Below are 20,456 nucleotides of genomic sequence, written 5' to 3'. Positions count from 1 at the left end.
AGTGATATTTGCATGATATACACGAAAATTCCCATTCAGCACACTCACATAAGTAATTAACATACCAGACAGGTATTTTCGGCAGGCTTGACACAATGAAGAAACCTGCCAGGTAAAGCGAAGGTGGTGGGCGTGGTTGCTGAGACAACCAAGTCTTTTATGTGAAACAGTCTTCCCATCACAGACAAAATAAAACAGGCAGCTATTGTATGCTCATGAAGAGACTAAACATCCCGACAAAGGCCTCTCGGACGCCTGACGAATCTGACGTCACAAGGTGTCTTACAAGCACACAGTTGGCACAGGATTTAAAGAGATGCCCTTTTTGTGTGTGTGAGACTTTGAAGCTTTACCACCCACATGTCTTTTTTATCCAAACACACCCTCCCTTTGCACACAAACATCCCTGTGCTTGCTTCCCGTGAAAAAGTGCTGACAGTGGAAAGGAAATGGAGCCGAAACAGGCAGGAAGATTCTGTGGCTTATTGTGGCCTCTAGTGGTTCGTATCGTGAACTGCAACGTCTTTAAAACCTCACTCGGTCTTTACCAGGCAACTGCAGTAGTTAACCGCAGCTCCGCCACAGGGTGTAACTGCAGGACCCACATGGGGTGAGTGGCCAGTCAGAGATGGGGGCAAAGCAGCTTTTGTGAGCAGCCCAAGGGGGTCTACCACAGACCCCTATCTCTCCACCACAGTAGCCACTGCACCCCAGAGAGAAAAAGCCACCCCACCACATTTTAATGAGGGCTAAAATAAACAACATGAGCCCACAAAACCCACCCTGACTGGTTGACTGGAGGCATTGGCGCAGGGCAGATAAGCTGGGCTTTTACTTGGCGGTTTGGGAGTCGATGGGCGAGATGAGCTATCAACAAACATACAATGGCAATTGTAAGGGTTAAGGTTCAAACATAAGCACATTTAAATACTGGAATATGTGACATACTGAGGAAATATGGTTTCATCAAATCTATATTAGAATAAAACTAAAATAAGTAGCAAAGTTATATTCAAGTTCTGTAGACCAAAACAAATTTGCAACCATTTTTTTAAATAAGTGTATTGACTAATAATTTCGGTCAACAATTTACGTACTTGACTGTATTGCTCTGTATGTCATTTACTTTAAATGAATTAAAATTATGTTGCACTCACTTTAACTTTGTATTCCAGCAACTGGAATCTGAAAGGACAAATTGAAGTTTAAAAAAAAAAAAAGCCCGTACAAACTGAAGCTATAAAACACACAAGCCATTTATTCCAGTCTTGACATCAGATGCTCAAATACTAACATTAACAGCATTTGAAACCGACTAAAAGCTTAAATATATACGAATATTCTTGGGTTTCATGCTTTCCACCAATGTGCCACTCTGAATTACTTTAAGCGCCCTGATATGTCATGCAGAACTATCAAAGGCTTATTTATGACTTGTAAATGCCCACCAGACAAACCCACTCTGTTGCAGCCAAAAGCAGACATGAAGATTGATGGCCTAATGACAGCTAGTATGATTTTAAGGCATTTGGAAAGAAAAATACACCTTTGCTGGAGGTTCAGCATGGCCTTAGCACTCCTTTAACCAGCTGCAGATGAAGAGTTTTGAACACAGATGCCAACGCTACCTCTGACTGAAGGCCAACATTTCTGAAGGGCCAAACAAAGGACATGGTGAGCATTAAGTTGCAAAGTACACTTGAGCTATGACGGTACCAACATCCAACAGGGTTTGTGTATGCCACTTTTACTTCCAAATTTGGTTCATTCTGTCTGATTGGCATATCATTTCTCACAGGACTTCAGAAGGATTTTCTCAAAACAATGTATGCACTATAATAAATGATGAATGTTAAAAATAAAATATGCACCTCAAGGTGGTATAATGGATAGCATGTCTGTCTGACATTTTTGAGGTTCTGGAGAGATTTTCAGGTCCGGCCTTCTCATGCAGCGTTTGGATAGTCTACCAGTGGTCGTACTGGTTTTCTCAGGGTTGTCACTCTTCATCTCACATTTCAAAAACCTGCATGTTAGGTCCGATGAGGGATCCAAATCAGTTGCTCCAAGTGTATTTCAGGAGCCACAAACAGGTTGATGCGATGTTGAGTGAGCCAAACTTGTCAGATCCAGTGGCGGGCTGTGCGTTACACACCTAGTTTGGATTTTAGAAAGGTCGACAAGTAAGAATGTCTGGTGTGGATTTGTCCATCCGCATAGCGCTGCCCGTAAGGCCTGAGAGAAGGCTTACCAATATGCCAAAAAGAAAGCACGTTGTTGTTCTCTTTCGCTTTCTCTGGCTGATGTTTAGGGTAGTTTAAACCATGTCATCAAACCTCACAGCGACTACTTGTCCCCTTTTCAATTGGTGGACTGACTTATTACAAGTTTGAAGAGACCCGTGATGCTAAACAAAGGACGAGCCTTGATTGATCATTCAATCACAATTATTTTTTTTTCCAGTCATGAAGTCCATATTTCCAGTACATAGAAATCCTTTAGGTTTCGCAGACTAATCCAAATAAAAGGCAATATCACACTGCCACATTGCATGCCAAATGTACACCATCCATAAGCGATAGCGCAAATTGCAGGCCCAAAACTGGCTGACATAACAGTGTGCATACCCTTGGGCGATATACTTCACCAGTGTAAATATTTGGCCGGCTGTATAAATGGGTGTTGTGTAAAAACCTGCGAAGCAAGAAAACCAGCTTGGATGAGGGAAAAAAAAAATCAATGCCAAATAGAAAATGCTGCCCTGTCTCGTTGGGAGGGAGATCACACAAACAACACAAAAGAAGCAAATATCTAAGGGTGCAAAAATAAAATGTGCAGTTTAATAACCTAACAAAGTGTGTGAAGATTTTAAAAGCAAGACGAATGCAAGGAAATATCTAGCAGCAATCTTTTGTTGTCACTCGAACGGGGGGACAGAAACAGCATGTACTACATCATCACATTGATTACAGAATTACTCAATACCTACCCTGCTGGTAATGTGTGTGCGCGGGTCTTGTATTTTCTCTTTGCACACACAAACACAAACGCACACAGTGTCCTTGTGAAGTCATGTCATGTCATTATCCACACCGCTTATTCTGTACAGGGTGGCGGGAGGGTGCTGGAGCCTATCCCAGCTGACTACGGGCGAAAGGCGCACTACACCCTGAACTGGTCGCCAGCCAGTCACAGGGCAGACCCTTGTGAAGTTCCTCCCTGTAAATTACAAGTGCAGCTCGTGTCTTAATTTTCTCCAGTGACAGGGGAGCACAGACTTTGGGTTTAAACTTGACACTTTAATGATCCGGAGAGAATCCAACCACTACAGTGATTGACCCCCACACCTTCTTTTTGTCAAATGACAGAAGACTTGTTTGGGCTCTACATCGACTTGGATTTTGGTATGATTTAGGGTGAAGTGTGTCCTCATGGGCAGCTTACAATGGGCTTACAAACACGATTCCTGTGAGATGCTGACAGAGAGAGAAAAAAAAAAATCCAGCCGACGTGGGTCAACCCATAGCAGGGGTCACCAACTGCGGCCCTCGAGGGCCCCTATATTGCATGTTTTTGATATTCCTCTCCTCCGACAGAACTGATTCAAAGCGGGTCTCAAGTGTCCAATGAAAGTTGGCAATAAAAGTACACTCCGTGGCACACATCAAACACGGCCAATAAGTTTATTTCAATTTGATGTTTGGAAATAAAATAAAATAAAAACAAAACATAGACGCACAACTTTGATATTACCTTGGTGCAAGGGCAAACACGAGTTGAATTAAAATGATCCGGCAAATACAACAAGTAAGGCAAAGAGATGAAAGCTCATCTAAAATTTAAATCTGAGCGGCCAGGAAATGGCCCGTTTCGCCAACCTGCCATCATGTTATGTATAAAATTTATACAATGAAATTCAAGCAATCCAACAAATATTTACAATTCCATAAAGCAAAATTCTACCCTAACAAAAATGTGAAAAATGTAGGAGAAAATAATATTTTGCTTTTCGGCACTATATTCCAAAGCACTTTTTGAGATACTGTGATCAATACATTCGCTACTTCGAGATTAACCGACAGACTGTTGCAGATTTGTTTTTCATGCTGTTCTGCCAGATTCTTTTGGAATCACAACCCATCAACAACGTTGTGTTTTGACATCTCTTCTCTACTTCATCTTCCACAGACCTCAATATTTTGCCCTTTTTCCAAAAGCTGCACTACAACTCAAGCCGAACGCGTTGCTTCAGAAACCTTCCAGCAGACTTCTTTTTGGCGTTGCTGTTTCAGTGGACATTTCCTCAACATGGCAATGTGGTGAATCATACAAGGCATGAGTAGTGGACATCGATTTTTGAAGCTACATAGCCGTTCGACCTCAGGCTCTCACTGGTGTCGAGAGGATTGGCCTGAAGAGCTACAAAATGTTTTCACCTATTTGGATATCGGATGGCTTTACAAGACCTGATGAAGCAGATCAATTAGATGAACGCAGGTGCGGATTAGTTTCGGTCAAAAACACTGAAAGACTAAACATTGTTCACAAGCCAAAGGACTGGGGGAAAAAAATACTTTTTAGTTCTTTTTTTGACAATTTGGCTACCATACAAACAGTTGTTCATGACCTTTCCTCTGCATGCAGAGCGGTCACGTTGAAGGTCACTTATCTGAGAGTGAAGGGGATCTTGACTTTGACGAGTGATAATAATGGGCTAGCTGCTATAGCGCCTCACAATTCATCAGCAAACCGAAACACAAAAATGATTCATATTTAATTAACACATTTGCTGAAAGAACGAATTACATACGATGAATTGGGAAAGGGGGATGATATGTAGTTTTCTTTCTCGCATGTTAGCACTCCAGTCCATGTGCTGCGTATCGATACCAGGGGGAGGACGGTTCGAGATAGGTGAGCTTATTTGACAAGCCTCTTGGCTACGTCGGCGTATGCAATCTCGATTTCCTTGTCACTGGGGCAGGTGTTGGTGAACTCTTCACGCGTGTAGGCGTTGTTCAGGTACTTCCAGATGGCCGTCATCTCCTTGGGGATGTCAAAACCTCGGTATTTCTTGGCCACCACCTGGAGGAACAAATACCAAGGCAGAGCTTTACATCACAACATACAAGTGATCGCAAGAGTGAGCCATTTGCTTCCTATTCGTAGAGAACTACAACCAATCGCATCGAAGGACAATTTTCTAATTAAACAAATGTATATGTGAGGCAGAGTGATAGCGACTATTCCACTGTGATGCCCACACAAACATGGCTATCGTCTTATCAATTCGATGTGGTGTTATTCAAGTTTTCTCCTTTATTTAACATGTCACACTCTGTTGTTATTTCCCTTGAGATTCACATATACATTAAAAGTGGATCACACAAAAAAATTAAGGACTGCGTCAAAATGGACATGCCGGAACAAATCCAACGTGAGACACTTGAAAAATATGCTAAAAATACCACACTATCGCCAACAAAACGGGGGGGCATCTCAGGATTGAAACATCTTCAGGTTAAAAAAATAGAGTGAACTTGATATAAAACTCGACATCGTCAAACTAGTTAACTCCTTTGTCAACTATTTAATGTCGGTGGCACCTTGACAATATGCAGCTTTGGCAGCAAATTGCAGTCGGCCAGGGTCATTTCTTCTCCGTCCAAAAATTTGCGGGTGGAAATCTTGATGTCCTCGATGCTGTTGTGATCAATCTCATCAGGCAAAGGTGAGTGAAGATATTCATCCAGCTTCTGCAGCGTTTTCAGCAGGCCGCGCTCCAGAGCTACACAGACCACAAGGAATTTTGACGTTTCAATTAAAAGGAGTTCAGAAGATGGATGGAATTTATATTCAGCCCGAGGCAGACCTCCCTAGTTTATACACATCGGCAACCACCTGGGGGCAGTATTTCATCAACATTCAAACAAATGCCTGTTATGGATATTAAATGTAGAAACGTGGTCAGTGACATATTTCAGTTCTTTTTTTCCATTTCAGAGGCAATCCTGTCCATGTACAGACAACGTGGGAAAATATTTTTACTGTACTTTTTTGACATTCATTTCATGGTAATGGAAAATATGATATGAATGTTGTTTGCACTGTTGTTCAACAGGACTGTATTATAAGTCTCTTATCAATGAAACATAGCATTCAGAACCACACTGTTCGAACTAGCTTTCAATTTATGGCTCAAAATTTCCCCAGGGCGGGGAATCGCCAAACAGAAATTGCCACATGAGCCTGGAATTCTTGACGATTCTTAAAACATGCAGGGGAATAGTTGAGTCAAAAGACTTCATAATTTAATCCTTTTAAATTGCCATTATGTTATTTTGACAAAATGAGGCATGAATTTGCGAACATTAGTTCAGTTTGTTTTGCTTCTACCGTGTCCTACCAGTTGAGGAGTTTAAGGACATGGAACAAAAGCTCAGGTGTTGTTTTGTGTTATGCATGTGTGCCACCAATCAGGTCAGCGCAAGCATGTTGCTGAGCAACCATAATAGTCACCAAGACTGGATGATTTTCTGAGCCCGTGCAAAGGTGTGCATGTACAGCTCGCTTTCTAATGCATTACAGCAAAATAAAATGAAATGAAATAAAATATAAAAGGAAGGGGGGGATCAATTCAGGAAAGGATTTTTGGTTAGTGGCTGTGATAATTGAGATTTAGGTCAGGGAGCCGGAAAATACCTAATTACTGAATAAAAGTTAATAAGTGTCACTGTTCCACTATTTGCATAGGTCAAAGGAGATTCCTACCTTCATTTGCATCTGGTTTTGAGTTCTTAATGAAGGCTGAAAACTTGGCAAAGATATCCATACCAGCTGTGTTTGACTCAGGGTGTCTCGCGCCAAGTTTGATGTACCTGCACATGAAATATATGCATGGACACAAGTCGTTGGAGTGCATTTGGCAACAGGCCATAGACAAAGTCATGGGCTCAGAAATGAGAGAATTCTCACTTGGGCGGGCAGAGGACATCCTCAAGAAACTCCTCGATCTTGTTGACATCTGTTTTGACCTCGCCATTGAAGGTGACGAAGGGAGGATGTGTACCTGGGGCAAGATTCTGCAGATCTGCCGGCTTTCTGTGTGACACGGAGGAAAGAATTGAGGTGAACAAACTGGACCAAGTGAGCTGCTTTCCTAACATAACCCTGACATTCAGATATTAAAAGTACAAAGAGGTAAAGCTTGGGGGCAATTCATCAACAAGCGATGATTTCCTCAGTGTTCATATCTGCCTCTGATGCGTTTGCATATGTCGCGCTCTATGTGGCCTTCAAGCATTTGCATTTTAAACCAGATGTCCCTGTTATCAGATGACACTTAACACACACAAAAATGAGCATGTGTTGAATGGTTAGTGTGTACACAGATGCTTCATTCCCAGCCTTCAGCAACTCACAGTCCTATATTTTCATAAACCCTCAAATAACAAAAAAAGAACTTTTACTCAATCAGGAAAAAAAGAAGTGGGCAAGATTTGGCCCAAAGCATCCAAGACTACAAAAACAGGAAATAGCATCAATCCTTTGGCATGCTAAGGGGAAGTGGCACCCTTGGCCAATGATATTACTGAACAGTGGATAAGAAGCAGCCACAGAATCACAGACTTTCATTACTGATATAAAATATATGATCCATCAGAGGCCAACTCGGGGAATATAGCCTATTACACTTGGATCAGTGACATTTTGAAACTCATTTCCTCCTTCAGATGGAACACTATGTACTGGTCTTGCAATTTAAGACAGTAATAAAAAAAAATCCATGTATTTACAGCAAACACACATCTTGTTATGCAACAGTTTATGCTGCATGAATTCAAAAGCTCAAGCCATTATCAAAACATGGAGGAAAAAGCGTGTCTACCGCATCGCCCAGGCTTGTTTGAGGAGGAAGTCATAAGCAAATAGGACCAAGTAGGCGAATTTCCTTTAACATTACAGGTTTGACATTCTTGTCGCAGTAAGTGGGGATGAATATTGTATACCAATGTAAATCGGCAAACATTCTTTTCTACTTTTTAGTTGTGAATAATCATGTCTTAAGCCAGGAAGCTGAGCTTGTGAGAGGGGCAAGTGAACAGCTGCGACACGGACATTACTTGATGAAAAGAAAAAGTCCAAGTTTGTAGTTGGAAAACAGATGTACAATTGACCGTGGCTAAAAAATAGTCTGACATTTGGATGGTGCGAAAAAAGACAAAAATTGTCGGTGAATTCTAGATGACTCATGCAGAGGGGAAAAGTAGTGGGTTTGGTCAAGATAGTCTGGTGCTGGAACATTCTCTAGCAGCTGCCAGGAAGTGCAGTTCGCATTGCAGAGGATCACCATATTTTGATCTCTGTGATGATAAATAACATGTCCAGCAAAGCGGGCAGGATGTGTGCGGAGTCTGCAGCCTCAAACGAGCCTGGGTGTATGTTTTCTCAAATGTTCGTCAGCCTGGGAAAGGGTCATGGGAAAACCAAATAAACAGTGGGGGAGACAGTGAGTGAGTGAGGGTGGGGCTGTATCAAAGTGTTACACAGCACTTAAGACTACAAGCCACAACATTATGACCACTTAAGGCACATTTATTTTGCATTAGAAATATCTCCCAGCACACGACAAAACATAAGTCACAAAATTATTTATACGGCATGATTATGATTTTGTTGCAATTTTGAATTGCATCAGGTTGATACGCCGGTCAACTGTACCTACTGCCATCTAGCGGAAGAACATTTAATTTTTCTGCTCACTCTCACTATGCATAGAAAGATGAACACAGATAAATTACAAATAATTTTTCAGATTACCCTATTTTTCGGACTATAAGTCGCACTTGTTTTCATTTGTTGGCTGGTCCTGCGACTTATATTGTGGAGCGACTTGTATAAGGAAAAAATGTAATTTCACAGACAGCCACGAGAGGGCACTATGGTCTTATGCACCGATATCTCCTACTCTTTACAACGACAACTGAGAACGATTGAAAACAATTGGACCTCAAGAGAATTATATTCTGTAGAGTGAATGCAAAACTTTTTAAGGCCTGGCGAAAATGACACTGAAAGCAGGAGGAACGGGTTCACCAGTGGGCGAATGAACAATGTGCTGTCTTGTCAACGGTGCAGTTATGGTACGTTTTCGCGCACAGTTCGTTGCCAAGGCGACGAGCATAAAGGACTTTGCGGGACGACCTTCCTGACGCTTCCGCTTCATGCGACACGATGAACTCTTTAGCCGAGCACGGACAGCGACGTCCCAAAAACATGAACATGAACACTGGACAGCGTTTCTGTTCACATTTATATTTCTTGTCGCTAAATAACCTTCATTGTGTTAGCATAGCTTAAACCAATTCAGCCTGTTCGTTGTTTGTTATTTGTTTATCAATGTTATAACTTGGCATCCAAGATGAATTTTGATGAGTGTTTTGTAAAATAAATTATCCGCAAAAAATAGTGACTTATACTTCAGTATGACTTATGTATATTTTTTTGTACCGCATTATGCGTTTTTGGGCTCGTTCGACTTATACACCGGAGCGACTTGTAGTCCAGAAAATACGGTTATTAAGTGAAATTGGGCTATATCTCATAGCAGATCTGATAATCTCTCACTGTATTCATCATGATGCACTACGGTTAAAAACCACTGCAAAGTGCAACCTACTTCCACAAGAACATGACACAATCGATGTCTACCAAAATATTACCTTTGCGAAGACGCAAACATTTGATACAGCAACACACTCATGAAACCATCCTAAATTGAGCAAACATGCACTATGGCGACCATTGACCAAGCAAATAAACATCCCTAACGCCGCCATCACTTAGATTACTAAATGCAAGCGTGTAAATGTTGGCTGGATGTTCGATATTTGCTTTACAGTCATTCTAACACGAACAAAGTTTGCATTATAGTTACATTAGCGACTATAACATGTGTAGTAACATTTCGGAAACTGGAAGAATATCCCGGTTGCATTTGTTGTCACTTAACTGCGCTCAGAGCTGTATTTCTCTGACAGTTAAGAACTGTAAACAAATTACATATGTGGCACAGATTACCATATCCATTTTTTTTATTCTGACTGCGGTAGGCGATTGAAAATGTTAGACCTATGCATAGTAAACTTCAAACTTTGCTGATATCTCGCATTAAGGACAAACGGGATGAAATAAATTGTCCGTAATATTGACAAAAAAAATTTAAATGAAACCCACCTCTATATAGCCTGGATATCATTTGAAGTACTTCACTATTAAACATTGCCATAGAATACCTTTGCACAATATTTTGCAAATGTATGATGCTATCACCCACTATTGTTCTGTGAAGCAAGGGCAGATTTACATAATTTTTGTAGGAATATAATCAACTTATTTTTAGTTTTTGGATTGAGACATTTTCCAGATTTTTTTAGCCCATATCACCCACAATATTTTCTCTTGAGACATGACTGTCAAGACATGTTTGAAGCCAGTTGTTTATACTGTGGTAGATGCAATGGCATCAACAAACACTAGGCCTGGGTGATAAATTTAATTAATTAAATTTTTTGTTGTTGTGGATGAGTAAAAAAATAGTCAAAGGAAAATGTTTGTTGTAATTTTATACTGTACGACGGCTTATTGGTCACCCAGTTGGGGTGGTGGACTACGAGATTTAAATCATCATGAAGAGATTAAAAGTCACCATGATGACTAAATCTCGACAAGGGGGAATAAAACTCTGCACTTCCTGTATGTCTAAATATTTTATTTAGTCATTTATGATCGTATAATTATTACCATTTTCATTATTTTCTTTGGTTTTAAGTACAGAAATCTATTGCAGCTGTGATTGTTGTGAAAGTGCTACAGTATATAAATACATTTGAGTTTGAGTTCAGTTATATATTATAAGCAAATCTATATACGGCAAATGAGTAACACCATTGTAGCGCGACTTGACAAAATCTCAGGAGAAGCACGAAAGGAGAAGAGATTGGATGCACCTCTTGAGGTCCACAGTGGTGACGTTGAAGACGACGCCTTTAAGCCACAGGATCATAAACAGCCGTTGGGAGAAAGGACAGTTTCCAATGCTCTCCCCATCGCTTCCTGCCTACAGTAAATACAGACAACAATTTTAATCAGCAATGTGCCCCCACCGCAACATGCTAACCACATTTTTAAAAAAATAAATAAAAAATTTAAAAAATCCCTGCCATCCTATGATAGCATTATTTGCAAACATATCATTGAAAGGCACAGACTCATGTCTGAAGACGAAACAAAATAAATAAAAAGACCATAACTAACATATATGTGTTGCACAAACCTTATGGTCCTTTTGATGGTATTGTACTCGGTTAGCGAGCCCTTTACAAACACTTCTTTCACACATGACTGACTGCGTGGAGTAAAGAAAAAAAAAAAAAAAAGACTAAAGCGCCGACTGCCTTCTCTTATGCTTGATCACACTTTGCCTCCATTTATCTGGAGAACTACTTTCCAGAGTAAGCGGAAACCTCTGAAGTGACTCAGACAGGCTGGCTTCTTGTTTCCTATAATTCTAGACTGCACAAACAAGAGTGAAGAGTGGTAGTCAGGATTTGAGATCAATGTAAGTGGTGTCTACCCTCTTAATCAAGAACAAAGTTCACTGTTCTCGCTGACTGAAAGGCCAAAAACAAAACTCAAACGCACAAATTCTTTTTCAAATACATGACCCCACTAAATATAAAAGGCACTGGATGAAGGTGTGAAACAATAACACTGTGAATGTACACTGAATTAATAAAAAAGGTTCAAAACTGTAACTGAGTGGAAGACTTTGTTTTGAAATTTTGAGTCGACTCCTTTCTGGTGTGAACAGGCTGGCTGCTGTTGTCCTCTGTGTACCAAGCAGTGGGATGACCCTCTTTCATCTGCTGGTTTCTATTGTACGGCGGCTGTCCGAGCCCCACAACATCCCACCCACCTCGCATTTCAATTCACTATCGGAAAGGCTTGGATCAGATCACAGGCTTTGTTCTGCAAATTGATTCATGAGATGGAGATTGGTTTATATCAGTTGAACTTGCAATTACGCGACCCTTGAGCAAAACAATGTGGTGATGAATCAATTTCCCTCACAGGGCCACCGTAATGGCTGATTTTTGATAGATTCAGGTCTGGATCAAGGGTGAAAATGCAGCACATCAACTGTTACCATGGCAATATCAGACGAGACATGAACAACCAGCCACACGGTGTGAAGGACCAACTTAAAAGGTAAACCATGACCTCCGTCTTTTAGGCGAGCCACGCAATGCAATGTGATTTACAAATTCCTGTCGTTCGTCATATTCAACCAAGACTTCCTTAATCCAAAATGACCAACAACAGCTGACAATGACACTGGCTACTCCGCACTCTCTCTATAAGCCTATTATCGCAGCTGTGGCAGTGCCGGAACAAAACAGAACGTAACTCCCTGCCAGAGACAATCAATGCACAATTACAGTGGTCGTCGGCAGAAGCAAGAACACGCGATAATAAATGCTTTGGGATGATGCAAAATAAGGAGAAGAGACTCTTAGAAGACTAGACTCTTTAACATGCTCTTCAGTTCTTTCTTCTCTTCCTCCATTCCATCTCTCTTTCCTTATCCTGGGCCCCTCTGTTTGCGTGCGTGTGTGGGGGGGGATAGTTTGCCATTGGAGGAGAGGAGGGAGAAACTATGCCAGAAATGTCCTGTTAGTCCTGTCAAAGAGAGTGCTTTGTTTACTTTACATGTTAAATTTCACAAGTTGTGTTCTCATCCAGAACACTTCGCCTTCTGGAGTAATTAAATGATAAAACTGGCTAAAATTATAGCCCAATCATATCACAACTAGTAAATCTGGAAAAATAAATAATCGAAACACAAGGTTACTCAAAATATCTGTTCTCAAGCCAGAGTTCCTCTTTAAAAGCATGATATAAAAAAAGAGCACCTATGGAACATTCAAAACAGAAACAACACAAAGCATTTTTTTGTTTTTAATTTTAGGCACATTGCCAGTTAGCAACTGGCAGCCCTCCTGCCCTGTTCAGTGGTCCAATAAAACAAGAGGGTAAGGCCTGACGTTTACTTGGACGTCCTTATAAAGTGAAGACCACTTGGAAGCGACGAACATTTTCCAGGCTATTAAAGAATTCTTCATAGTACCCATTCTGTAGTCTGCTAAGAAAAGAAAATTACTCAAGTACTGCAGACAGTTACATCATCCCTGACAAAAGCTTAACCCGCTTCTGTAAAAAGGCAATATGAAAATGTGAGGTCACGCAAGCCAAGTCACGACTCCTAACAGACTCACCATCTCAAACGGACAGGCCTTAAATACACATTGGTTTGTTTATCTAATGTGAAAAAAATGCATCCAGCTGCCGAGTGAGGGTGTGAGTCATGCTCAAGTTATCTCATAGCCAGAAATGCACTATGAGCCAATTTGGTCAGAGGAAACAATTGTGTATTTGATATTATCTCCATCAGACATCATTTAGAGTGGGGATAAACAATTACTTTTAAGGGGCTAAGTGAGATTTTTTTTTTTCTTATGAAGGATCAGAAGCTTCTGATAGCGAGCTGTGAGCACACAGTTCAGAGTTGAAGAAAACTAATAGGAGGATAATAAGGCAACACGCAGGTTTGTTAGCGTCGTCGACTCATGACAGGCGGATGACTGCACATCATGTCAATCAAGTGACAAATTACATAACGGATTATATGCATGAGGCAGCCATCAAGGTTATTTGTTTGTTTTTTTTCATTTTTACCAGGCATAAAACTGGGAAGGCTGACAAAGATTAAGTTAATGCCATGGGATCATTCCACACTCCCGATCGACGTAATGGGATCTCCTGCAAAAAAAGTTGCAGGTGGCAGCAGTCAGGGGACAATGATTCCTTTTTAGCCCAGACAAGGTCCAGCCAGTTACAGCTCCCAGCCTAATTTTAGTAACTTGTCCGCCCCTGCTCAGCCCTCCCCAACACACTTAATATTCTAAAATTGGGTGGACTCCTCAACAAGTTCAGGACACATTTTGACCGAATAAGGAGCTGACGAACAACTCAGCAGCTTTCCGCTTTAAGCCGTGACGCAGCAAAGATTTTGATTTGGGATGGGCGCATCTATGACAACACCTCGCCCTATTTACTGGACTGCCATGCATGCTGGTGTAGCATAACCTCTGAGACAGGAGTCTAACACAAAATGATAGTTTAAGAAAGAACAAACAATTAATGTATAGTGAAAAACTTTTCACCAATTCAAAATCCAGGGGAATGGAATTGGGGAAAGTGAAATGCCATCTTGGCATTTAGGTGTGACCTTGCACTACAGTGTAGAGAAAACAGAATCATAAGTGAAAGGTATTTGAAAACTTAAACTAGACCAGACCAAATTTCAGATGATACATTTGAAAGCACAAAGAGCCCTCCACATCATCAACAATAATTTCCCCATCTCAGTTACAATTGAGAAGTCGAGATTAGGTGGGTGATGACTAATAAAACCCCTATGAGGAGTAGTCATAAAAGTCAGATCCTTCTGGATCATGGCAGCACCATACCATCCCATGACAGAGCTCTGACTCATTCTTACATCACCCAGTGGAAATCTCACAACTTGTCAGACACAGGACTACTGTGCTGGTGCACTAAAGGAAACAATCAGTTACACGTTCAAATGAGACATAACCATGTTACTGCTGAATTGAGGCCAAGTGCGAAACTGTCCAGCCCATGATTTTTGGATGATCAAGAAGACCTTTTTCTGATGAAAAAGCTTACTTCTTTTCCTTTCGGCTTTGTCCTTTTAGGGGTCGCCACAGTGAGTCATTCTTTTCCATCAAAGTCTACCTTTTGTATTCTCCTCTCCAACGCCAACTCATATCTTCCCTGACAATTAGGATTACCGTAAATAAAAGAATGAGGAAGAACAATAAACCATGAGGGGGCTCAACATGGGATAACATCCAAGTTCATTCTGACTATTGTTGCATGTAAGCATGACTACATACAACATAATGCACAGTAATTCACTTTAGAGTGAACAGGTCTTCTGTAAAAAAAAAATGGGCATACACTCGGACTGTATGATATGGCAAACATTTTATATCTTGACATTTTTGCCAGATAGCAAGATAATGATACTCCAATGAGTTCAGTGAAAAATAGGCATTTTGATATGAACAATGCCAGCCTGGATTGCGGAGGCTCCCAAGTGTGGCAAGGTCATATTAGTTATATCGTCCTCAAAAAAATTTATATTATGTTATATGAGGCTGAAACGGGTCCTCGAGTACCCAACTAAGCAAATTATGTACAAAAAGGAGATTAATTGACATGTATTGAAAAGTTTATTTGACTTTTTAATCATTGTGTTGACTTATTAAAGTTTAAGCATTATGTCAAAATAAATACCCCAAAAATATAAGAAAAAAAATCTAGATTTTGATTGACCAATGTGAAATACTAAATATCGTGATTTATTTTATTTTAATTAAAGTACAAAAAAATTAACTATTTTCAATTAAACTTATCAATTGAACTTGTCATTCTGGTGTGCATGCCTTGGCCACCGGGGGGCAGTATGTATCGATTTGGCAATGGGAAAAAAAAACAAAAAAAACACCATTTCAACTACCAATTCATCCATCCATCAGTATCAGCGCCATTTCTCCTTTCTCTTAACTTAACGATGTTCATATCCAACACAGTAAAATGCTTGTGTCACACTAAACCTGTAGTGGGGCTCCACTTGGAGGATATGTCACGTGAAACACAAGCAGACTGGATTGAATTACAAATGATTCAGTTACACATAGGTGAGGTACGTGTTCTGCTCATGCATGGGTTCACACACACGAGAGCTACTGTGAACGCATAAACCATTAATAAAGGATAAACACACCACAGCATGTACAAAATTACTTTAGAAATAGGATCAAACCCAAACTATCAAGCAAACTTGTAATCTTTATTTAGGTTACCAGCACGACCAAGGCTCGAGTGAAGTAAATGTTACAGATAGTGGATGAATGGACTATTATTATGGTTTACACAATCTGGATTTGGGGGTAGATCACGTATTCGATCAGGTGATGGAAAAATATATTCATTTAAACAATTTGCATAATTACTATACAGTCGAACGCCGACACTCACGGGGATAGGGACTGGCCAAGCACACAAAGAGCAAAAATTTCATTCTTGGAAAAAAAAAAAAGTCTATTTACTTTTCAGAATAAAAGGCTTGTTATTTATTTTGATTTTCTTTTTGGTCACACTGAAGCCAATGAGAAAACTTTCGTTTACTGCGCTTTGTTACAGCTTCAGCTGTTGTGAAATGCACTATATAAATAAAGTTGTATTGTATTTTATTGTATCTGTGTTCTTTAAAAGTGCAAATATGGTAGAAAAAAGACCCTTGTCAGATATGCTATAAAGGAGGAATGCTGGGTACAATGTCCAGGAAGCCAGTAAATGGACCAAAAGCAGCAAAGACGACAAAAAAATGAAAAAAAAAAAAAAAAATCAGCACACCACACTCTTGAGTAATAAACCATTCATCTTTGTTCCCTCATTTGTGATGCTGACATCAGCACCACTTTTGTGCTTGAGAAAGACAAAAAGCTGTTAGTGATTTTCCTTTTTTGAAGAGGGAAAACGTGAGAGGAATAATAATAATATCGATGAAAACAATAGGGACCTTGCAGTGGTCGCTGCTCAAGCCTTAATAACAAGTTTAAATCATTACAAGACAAAGCCTGGTGCTCACACGCTCAAACTGATTTTGTATTACTCAAGGACTGGGAATTTCTTTAGACATAAACTTCTTAAATTTGCAGTCATTTTCCTTCCTATAATCATAAATCAATTTCTAAATGGATATTATATTCCAGTAAACAATATTACACAATCTTGCATTTTTTATGTTAATTGTAATCATTTAATTTAATCAGCTATTGTATTATTTTCAAATCCAATTTCAACTGGGATAAAAAAGCTGCCAATGAAGATTTTACGTTACATTGTGATAGGTTTGTTTCGCTATCCTTTTGTCTGATATTATTCATCCGTATTATTCTCGTGATAATTAGGAGAATCTGATTATTAATTCAACAACTTTGTTTTCATGTCTCGCACATTTTTTTCACACTGGCAGCACAGTAGTGTAATGATTTTCATGTCAACCATACAATCAGGAAACCCAGGTTTGGATCCCTGTTGATCATAAGTAGGGATGCTTGCATAAATTCTAGTGAATATTGAACACATCTTTATGACATTGAGCAACATGAAGCTTGTTCACACTAAGTAGAATTAGTTGTGTCTTACATCTGCTTTAAGCAAAATAAGACTTGTGTCCCACCTCTTAACAAAACGTGACCAACTTGAGTAATATAGGGCCTGATACGCCTCAGAGCTTTTGAAATTTGAATTCGGCATGTAGTTAAACACACAACTATGTTGTCGCTGGCATCTTTTTTATGTCATCCTCCTTTCGGAAACAGTTAGCACGTAAACAAAAATATGGATTTGGTTCATACCGGACATTTTGCACGTAATTAATGCATTTATTTTAATTTCAGACAAATATCGACCCATAAATTTTAGTCCATGAGACAAAGTTATGTCAGAACCATAGTAGCGATTTTGCCAGCTAAAACAACACACTTGAGTAAGCCAAGGTTTGTTTAAAAGTGATCGGTGAGAATAGCAACTGTGTCAGGCTATCAGCATCCAAGTAGGCAGTCAGTTCCGTCTGCGGCCTTTGAAAAGTAATCCCGTAGCTCTCGCACTCTTGCGTGCTACTGTCATGCACAGCATGAACAAATGTTGCAGCAGTTAGCTTTACGACTTTTTCCACACAATGTACAGTGCAAATAACAGAGTACTTGAGGCAGAAAATGCCTCAAGGCAATTGTGGCTTTTTTTGTTGTTTTAAACAGAGGTACCCAAATTACACAAGAAATTGTTTCAGCCCTACATTCATGGTGATAGGTATTTATTTTTTTATAACAAAAGGTCATCTGTTCATGTTTCTGTTTTACTCATTGTCAATACTATGTGTTCAAAGGGAAGCTATGGCATCGAATACTTTGTAAAAAAAAAAATGTAATTTAAAAATGTTGTATTCATTGTTTAGCTCCACAATTTTAACAGTTTGAAGGACAACACAAAAATGTTACGTTAACCAAGATTGTCATCTGACAGCAATGTTATACAATCTAATTAATCTATCTCAACTATGTAATCAAATGGACTCTTTACATAGAAAGGTCTGGAAAAAAAAAACATGATACATTAGTCAAATAGAGTCCAGCCCAGCATCACTCATTTGAGAAAGTGCACAGTCCAAGCAAGGAGTGGCCGAAGGAAAGAGTTGGCCACATCATGTGTAAACCTTCCAAGCCTGCGGATGACGTTATCTCTCCTGTGGACTGTGTGATTCAGTGCCCTGAGAAGGAAATGACCTGAATGAGAATATCCACAAGCAGACTGAGACTATGTTGACTTGCCGTTAATACACGGGTTAAGGTCAAAATGCTGGTGCCTGAAACATTAGGAATAACCCATTTACAGGCATAAGCAGACAGAGTTACTCCTGTACTTGGAATAAGCAACTGTTAAGTGTTGGTTTGATTTTGATCAGAAAACATGCTCACTGACTGCACCACCACTCAGTCAACTCAATGCACATTATCCGCCACAAAGCACTCCCAGCTTCTGGTGTGCCAAACGCTATTCCCCACCCCCCTTTTTCCCCTTTTCCCGCCCTACATAAGAAAAACCAAAGATCCATGTAGTCATTGTACACTTACAGCACAGCAGCAAAAAAAAAAAATCCAGATTCACGGGAAGGTGAGAAGGAAAATGGACAATATAAGGCATCACACCGCCATGAAAAGTGATGTACAAGCACCACCAATACGAGTAAAAGTGAATAGTGTATACATTATTCTCTACCCATCACGAAATTACTTCTCCTCGAAACAATGCCAAAACTGACCTAAAATTGACATGGCCTCAACGCACAATCATATCTAAACCCATACAATTCCGTGGATGGAAATTCAACAGAAACAAGAAATGTACTTTGAAAAAATAACGAATTTACTGTGAATGCAACGCGAGTGAATGAAAAAGGGGGGATGCGTTTTCAACAAGGAAACGGGGAGAACTGCATCCTCCCTGTGTGACTGCAGAGGTTGTCTATGAACGAGTGTGGAGCTCCAATTGCTGGAAGGCTCCACGAAGCAGACAATAGCCAATGAACTAAAGCGCGCAAGGGCCATGTTAACGCAACCTTAATGGTCTCAATCCAGCACATGGCAATCGCTAACACTTCTTCATCTTGTGGAAAGAAATTTACAGTTCACCAATGATTTTATCAGAAAGAAACGTGCTCAAAACCTAACTTTTACCCACGCAGTTCTTACCTTGACAAACAGCTCGATAACGGGCTCGTTGTCCCCCTTGATGCCGTTTTGCGGGACCGACAGTGACATGGCGACCGCTACTTTCTTTGAACTTCAGCTGGAAGAAAAGACTTTTCCTCTCGTCTACCACGCCCAACTTAAATCGGTGCTCTTCTCCACCCCTTTTCCCGCACTGAGGTCCACGCTGCGCTTTGTCTGGCCAGAAAGAGCTCGCCGCGGGTGCTGGAGGTACAGAAACCCACCACACGACAGTGGAGTCCGCCACGCGTTCACGCACTAACGTCGCCGTACGTGAAAGAGCAGCTGAAGTGACGTCACTGCAGTGTAATGCTTGCTCGCTGAGCAAGAAAACCGAGTAGTACAGTAACTGGATTTGATTTCATTATTTAAATTTTTTTTTTTTTTACAAAACGTGATGTCACGGACAGCGGTAAAATACGAAAATGTGGGAGGGTTTGTACTGGGAGGGAATGAGAGGCGGAGTTAAAAAGCCCCGTGACAGTGGTGGGTTCGCCCCGGATGTCCTGATGTAGATGTTACCGAGGGTTTTCCCAACCTTTAATGACCTAGTGTACACTTGATTTTACATTAGAAAAATCTCACGGCACACCACCAAACAATACCACAAAAGTAAATATGTACGTATATAAACAATCTCGTTTCAGTTTACAGAGCTTTAAATTTTAGTGTTGAGCAATGGGGAATGACTGGTCTCGACATTATCATTTTTACCACGCAAAATGGATTTCCAGTTGTTTTTACTAAATAAAAGTAAGGCTACAATTGAGAAGTACTCAAGAACACAATTAATTCCAATATATCTCTACCTTGTCCCAAATTATCCAGTCCATATGGCCTAATAAAATCTTATCTGAAAATGCACTTTTCGAAGACGGGTGTAAATCTGTGTACCGATGCTTTACGTAAACATTCACGTCGGATGTTAATCTTAAATATTAATAAGGAAAACGCATCTCCAGGTTAAATTCA

The 20,456-nt window shown here is 40.2% G+C and overlaps 1 protein-coding gene across 1 annotated transcript; it reads right to left on the bottom strand.

Annotated features, from left to right (window-relative positions):
• Positions 1-4,860: 4,860 nt before the first annotated feature.
• clic4 (CLIC family member 4) lies at positions 4,861-19,896 on the bottom strand. Its single transcript, XM_088310755.1, has 6 exons — positions 19,467-19,896; positions 11,010-11,119; positions 6,976-7,101; positions 6,772-6,878; positions 5,607-5,788; positions 4,861-5,085 (listed from the first exon to the last, which is right to left on the bottom strand). Exons 1-6 carry the CDS (start codon positions 19,533-19,535, stop codon positions 4,921-4,923), a joined length of 759 nt encoding a protein of 252 aa, XP_088166881.1. The 5' UTR covers positions 19,536-19,896; the 3' UTR covers positions 4,861-4,920.
• Between the last annotated feature and the right edge of the window lie 560 nt (positions 19,897-20,456).

Source organism: Idiotropiscis lumnitzeri, chromosome 1 (assembly GCF_059441095.1).
Source record: "Idiotropiscis lumnitzeri isolate Australia: NSW breed Sydney's pygmy pipehorse chromosome 1, RoL_Ilum_1.0, whole genome shotgun sequence".
Lineage (NCBI taxonomy): Eukaryota > Metazoa > Chordata > Actinopteri > Syngnathiformes > Syngnathidae > Idiotropiscis > Idiotropiscis lumnitzeri.
Note: the sequence above shows the minus strand (reverse complement) of the source record. Positions and strands in the feature narration are given on the sequence as shown.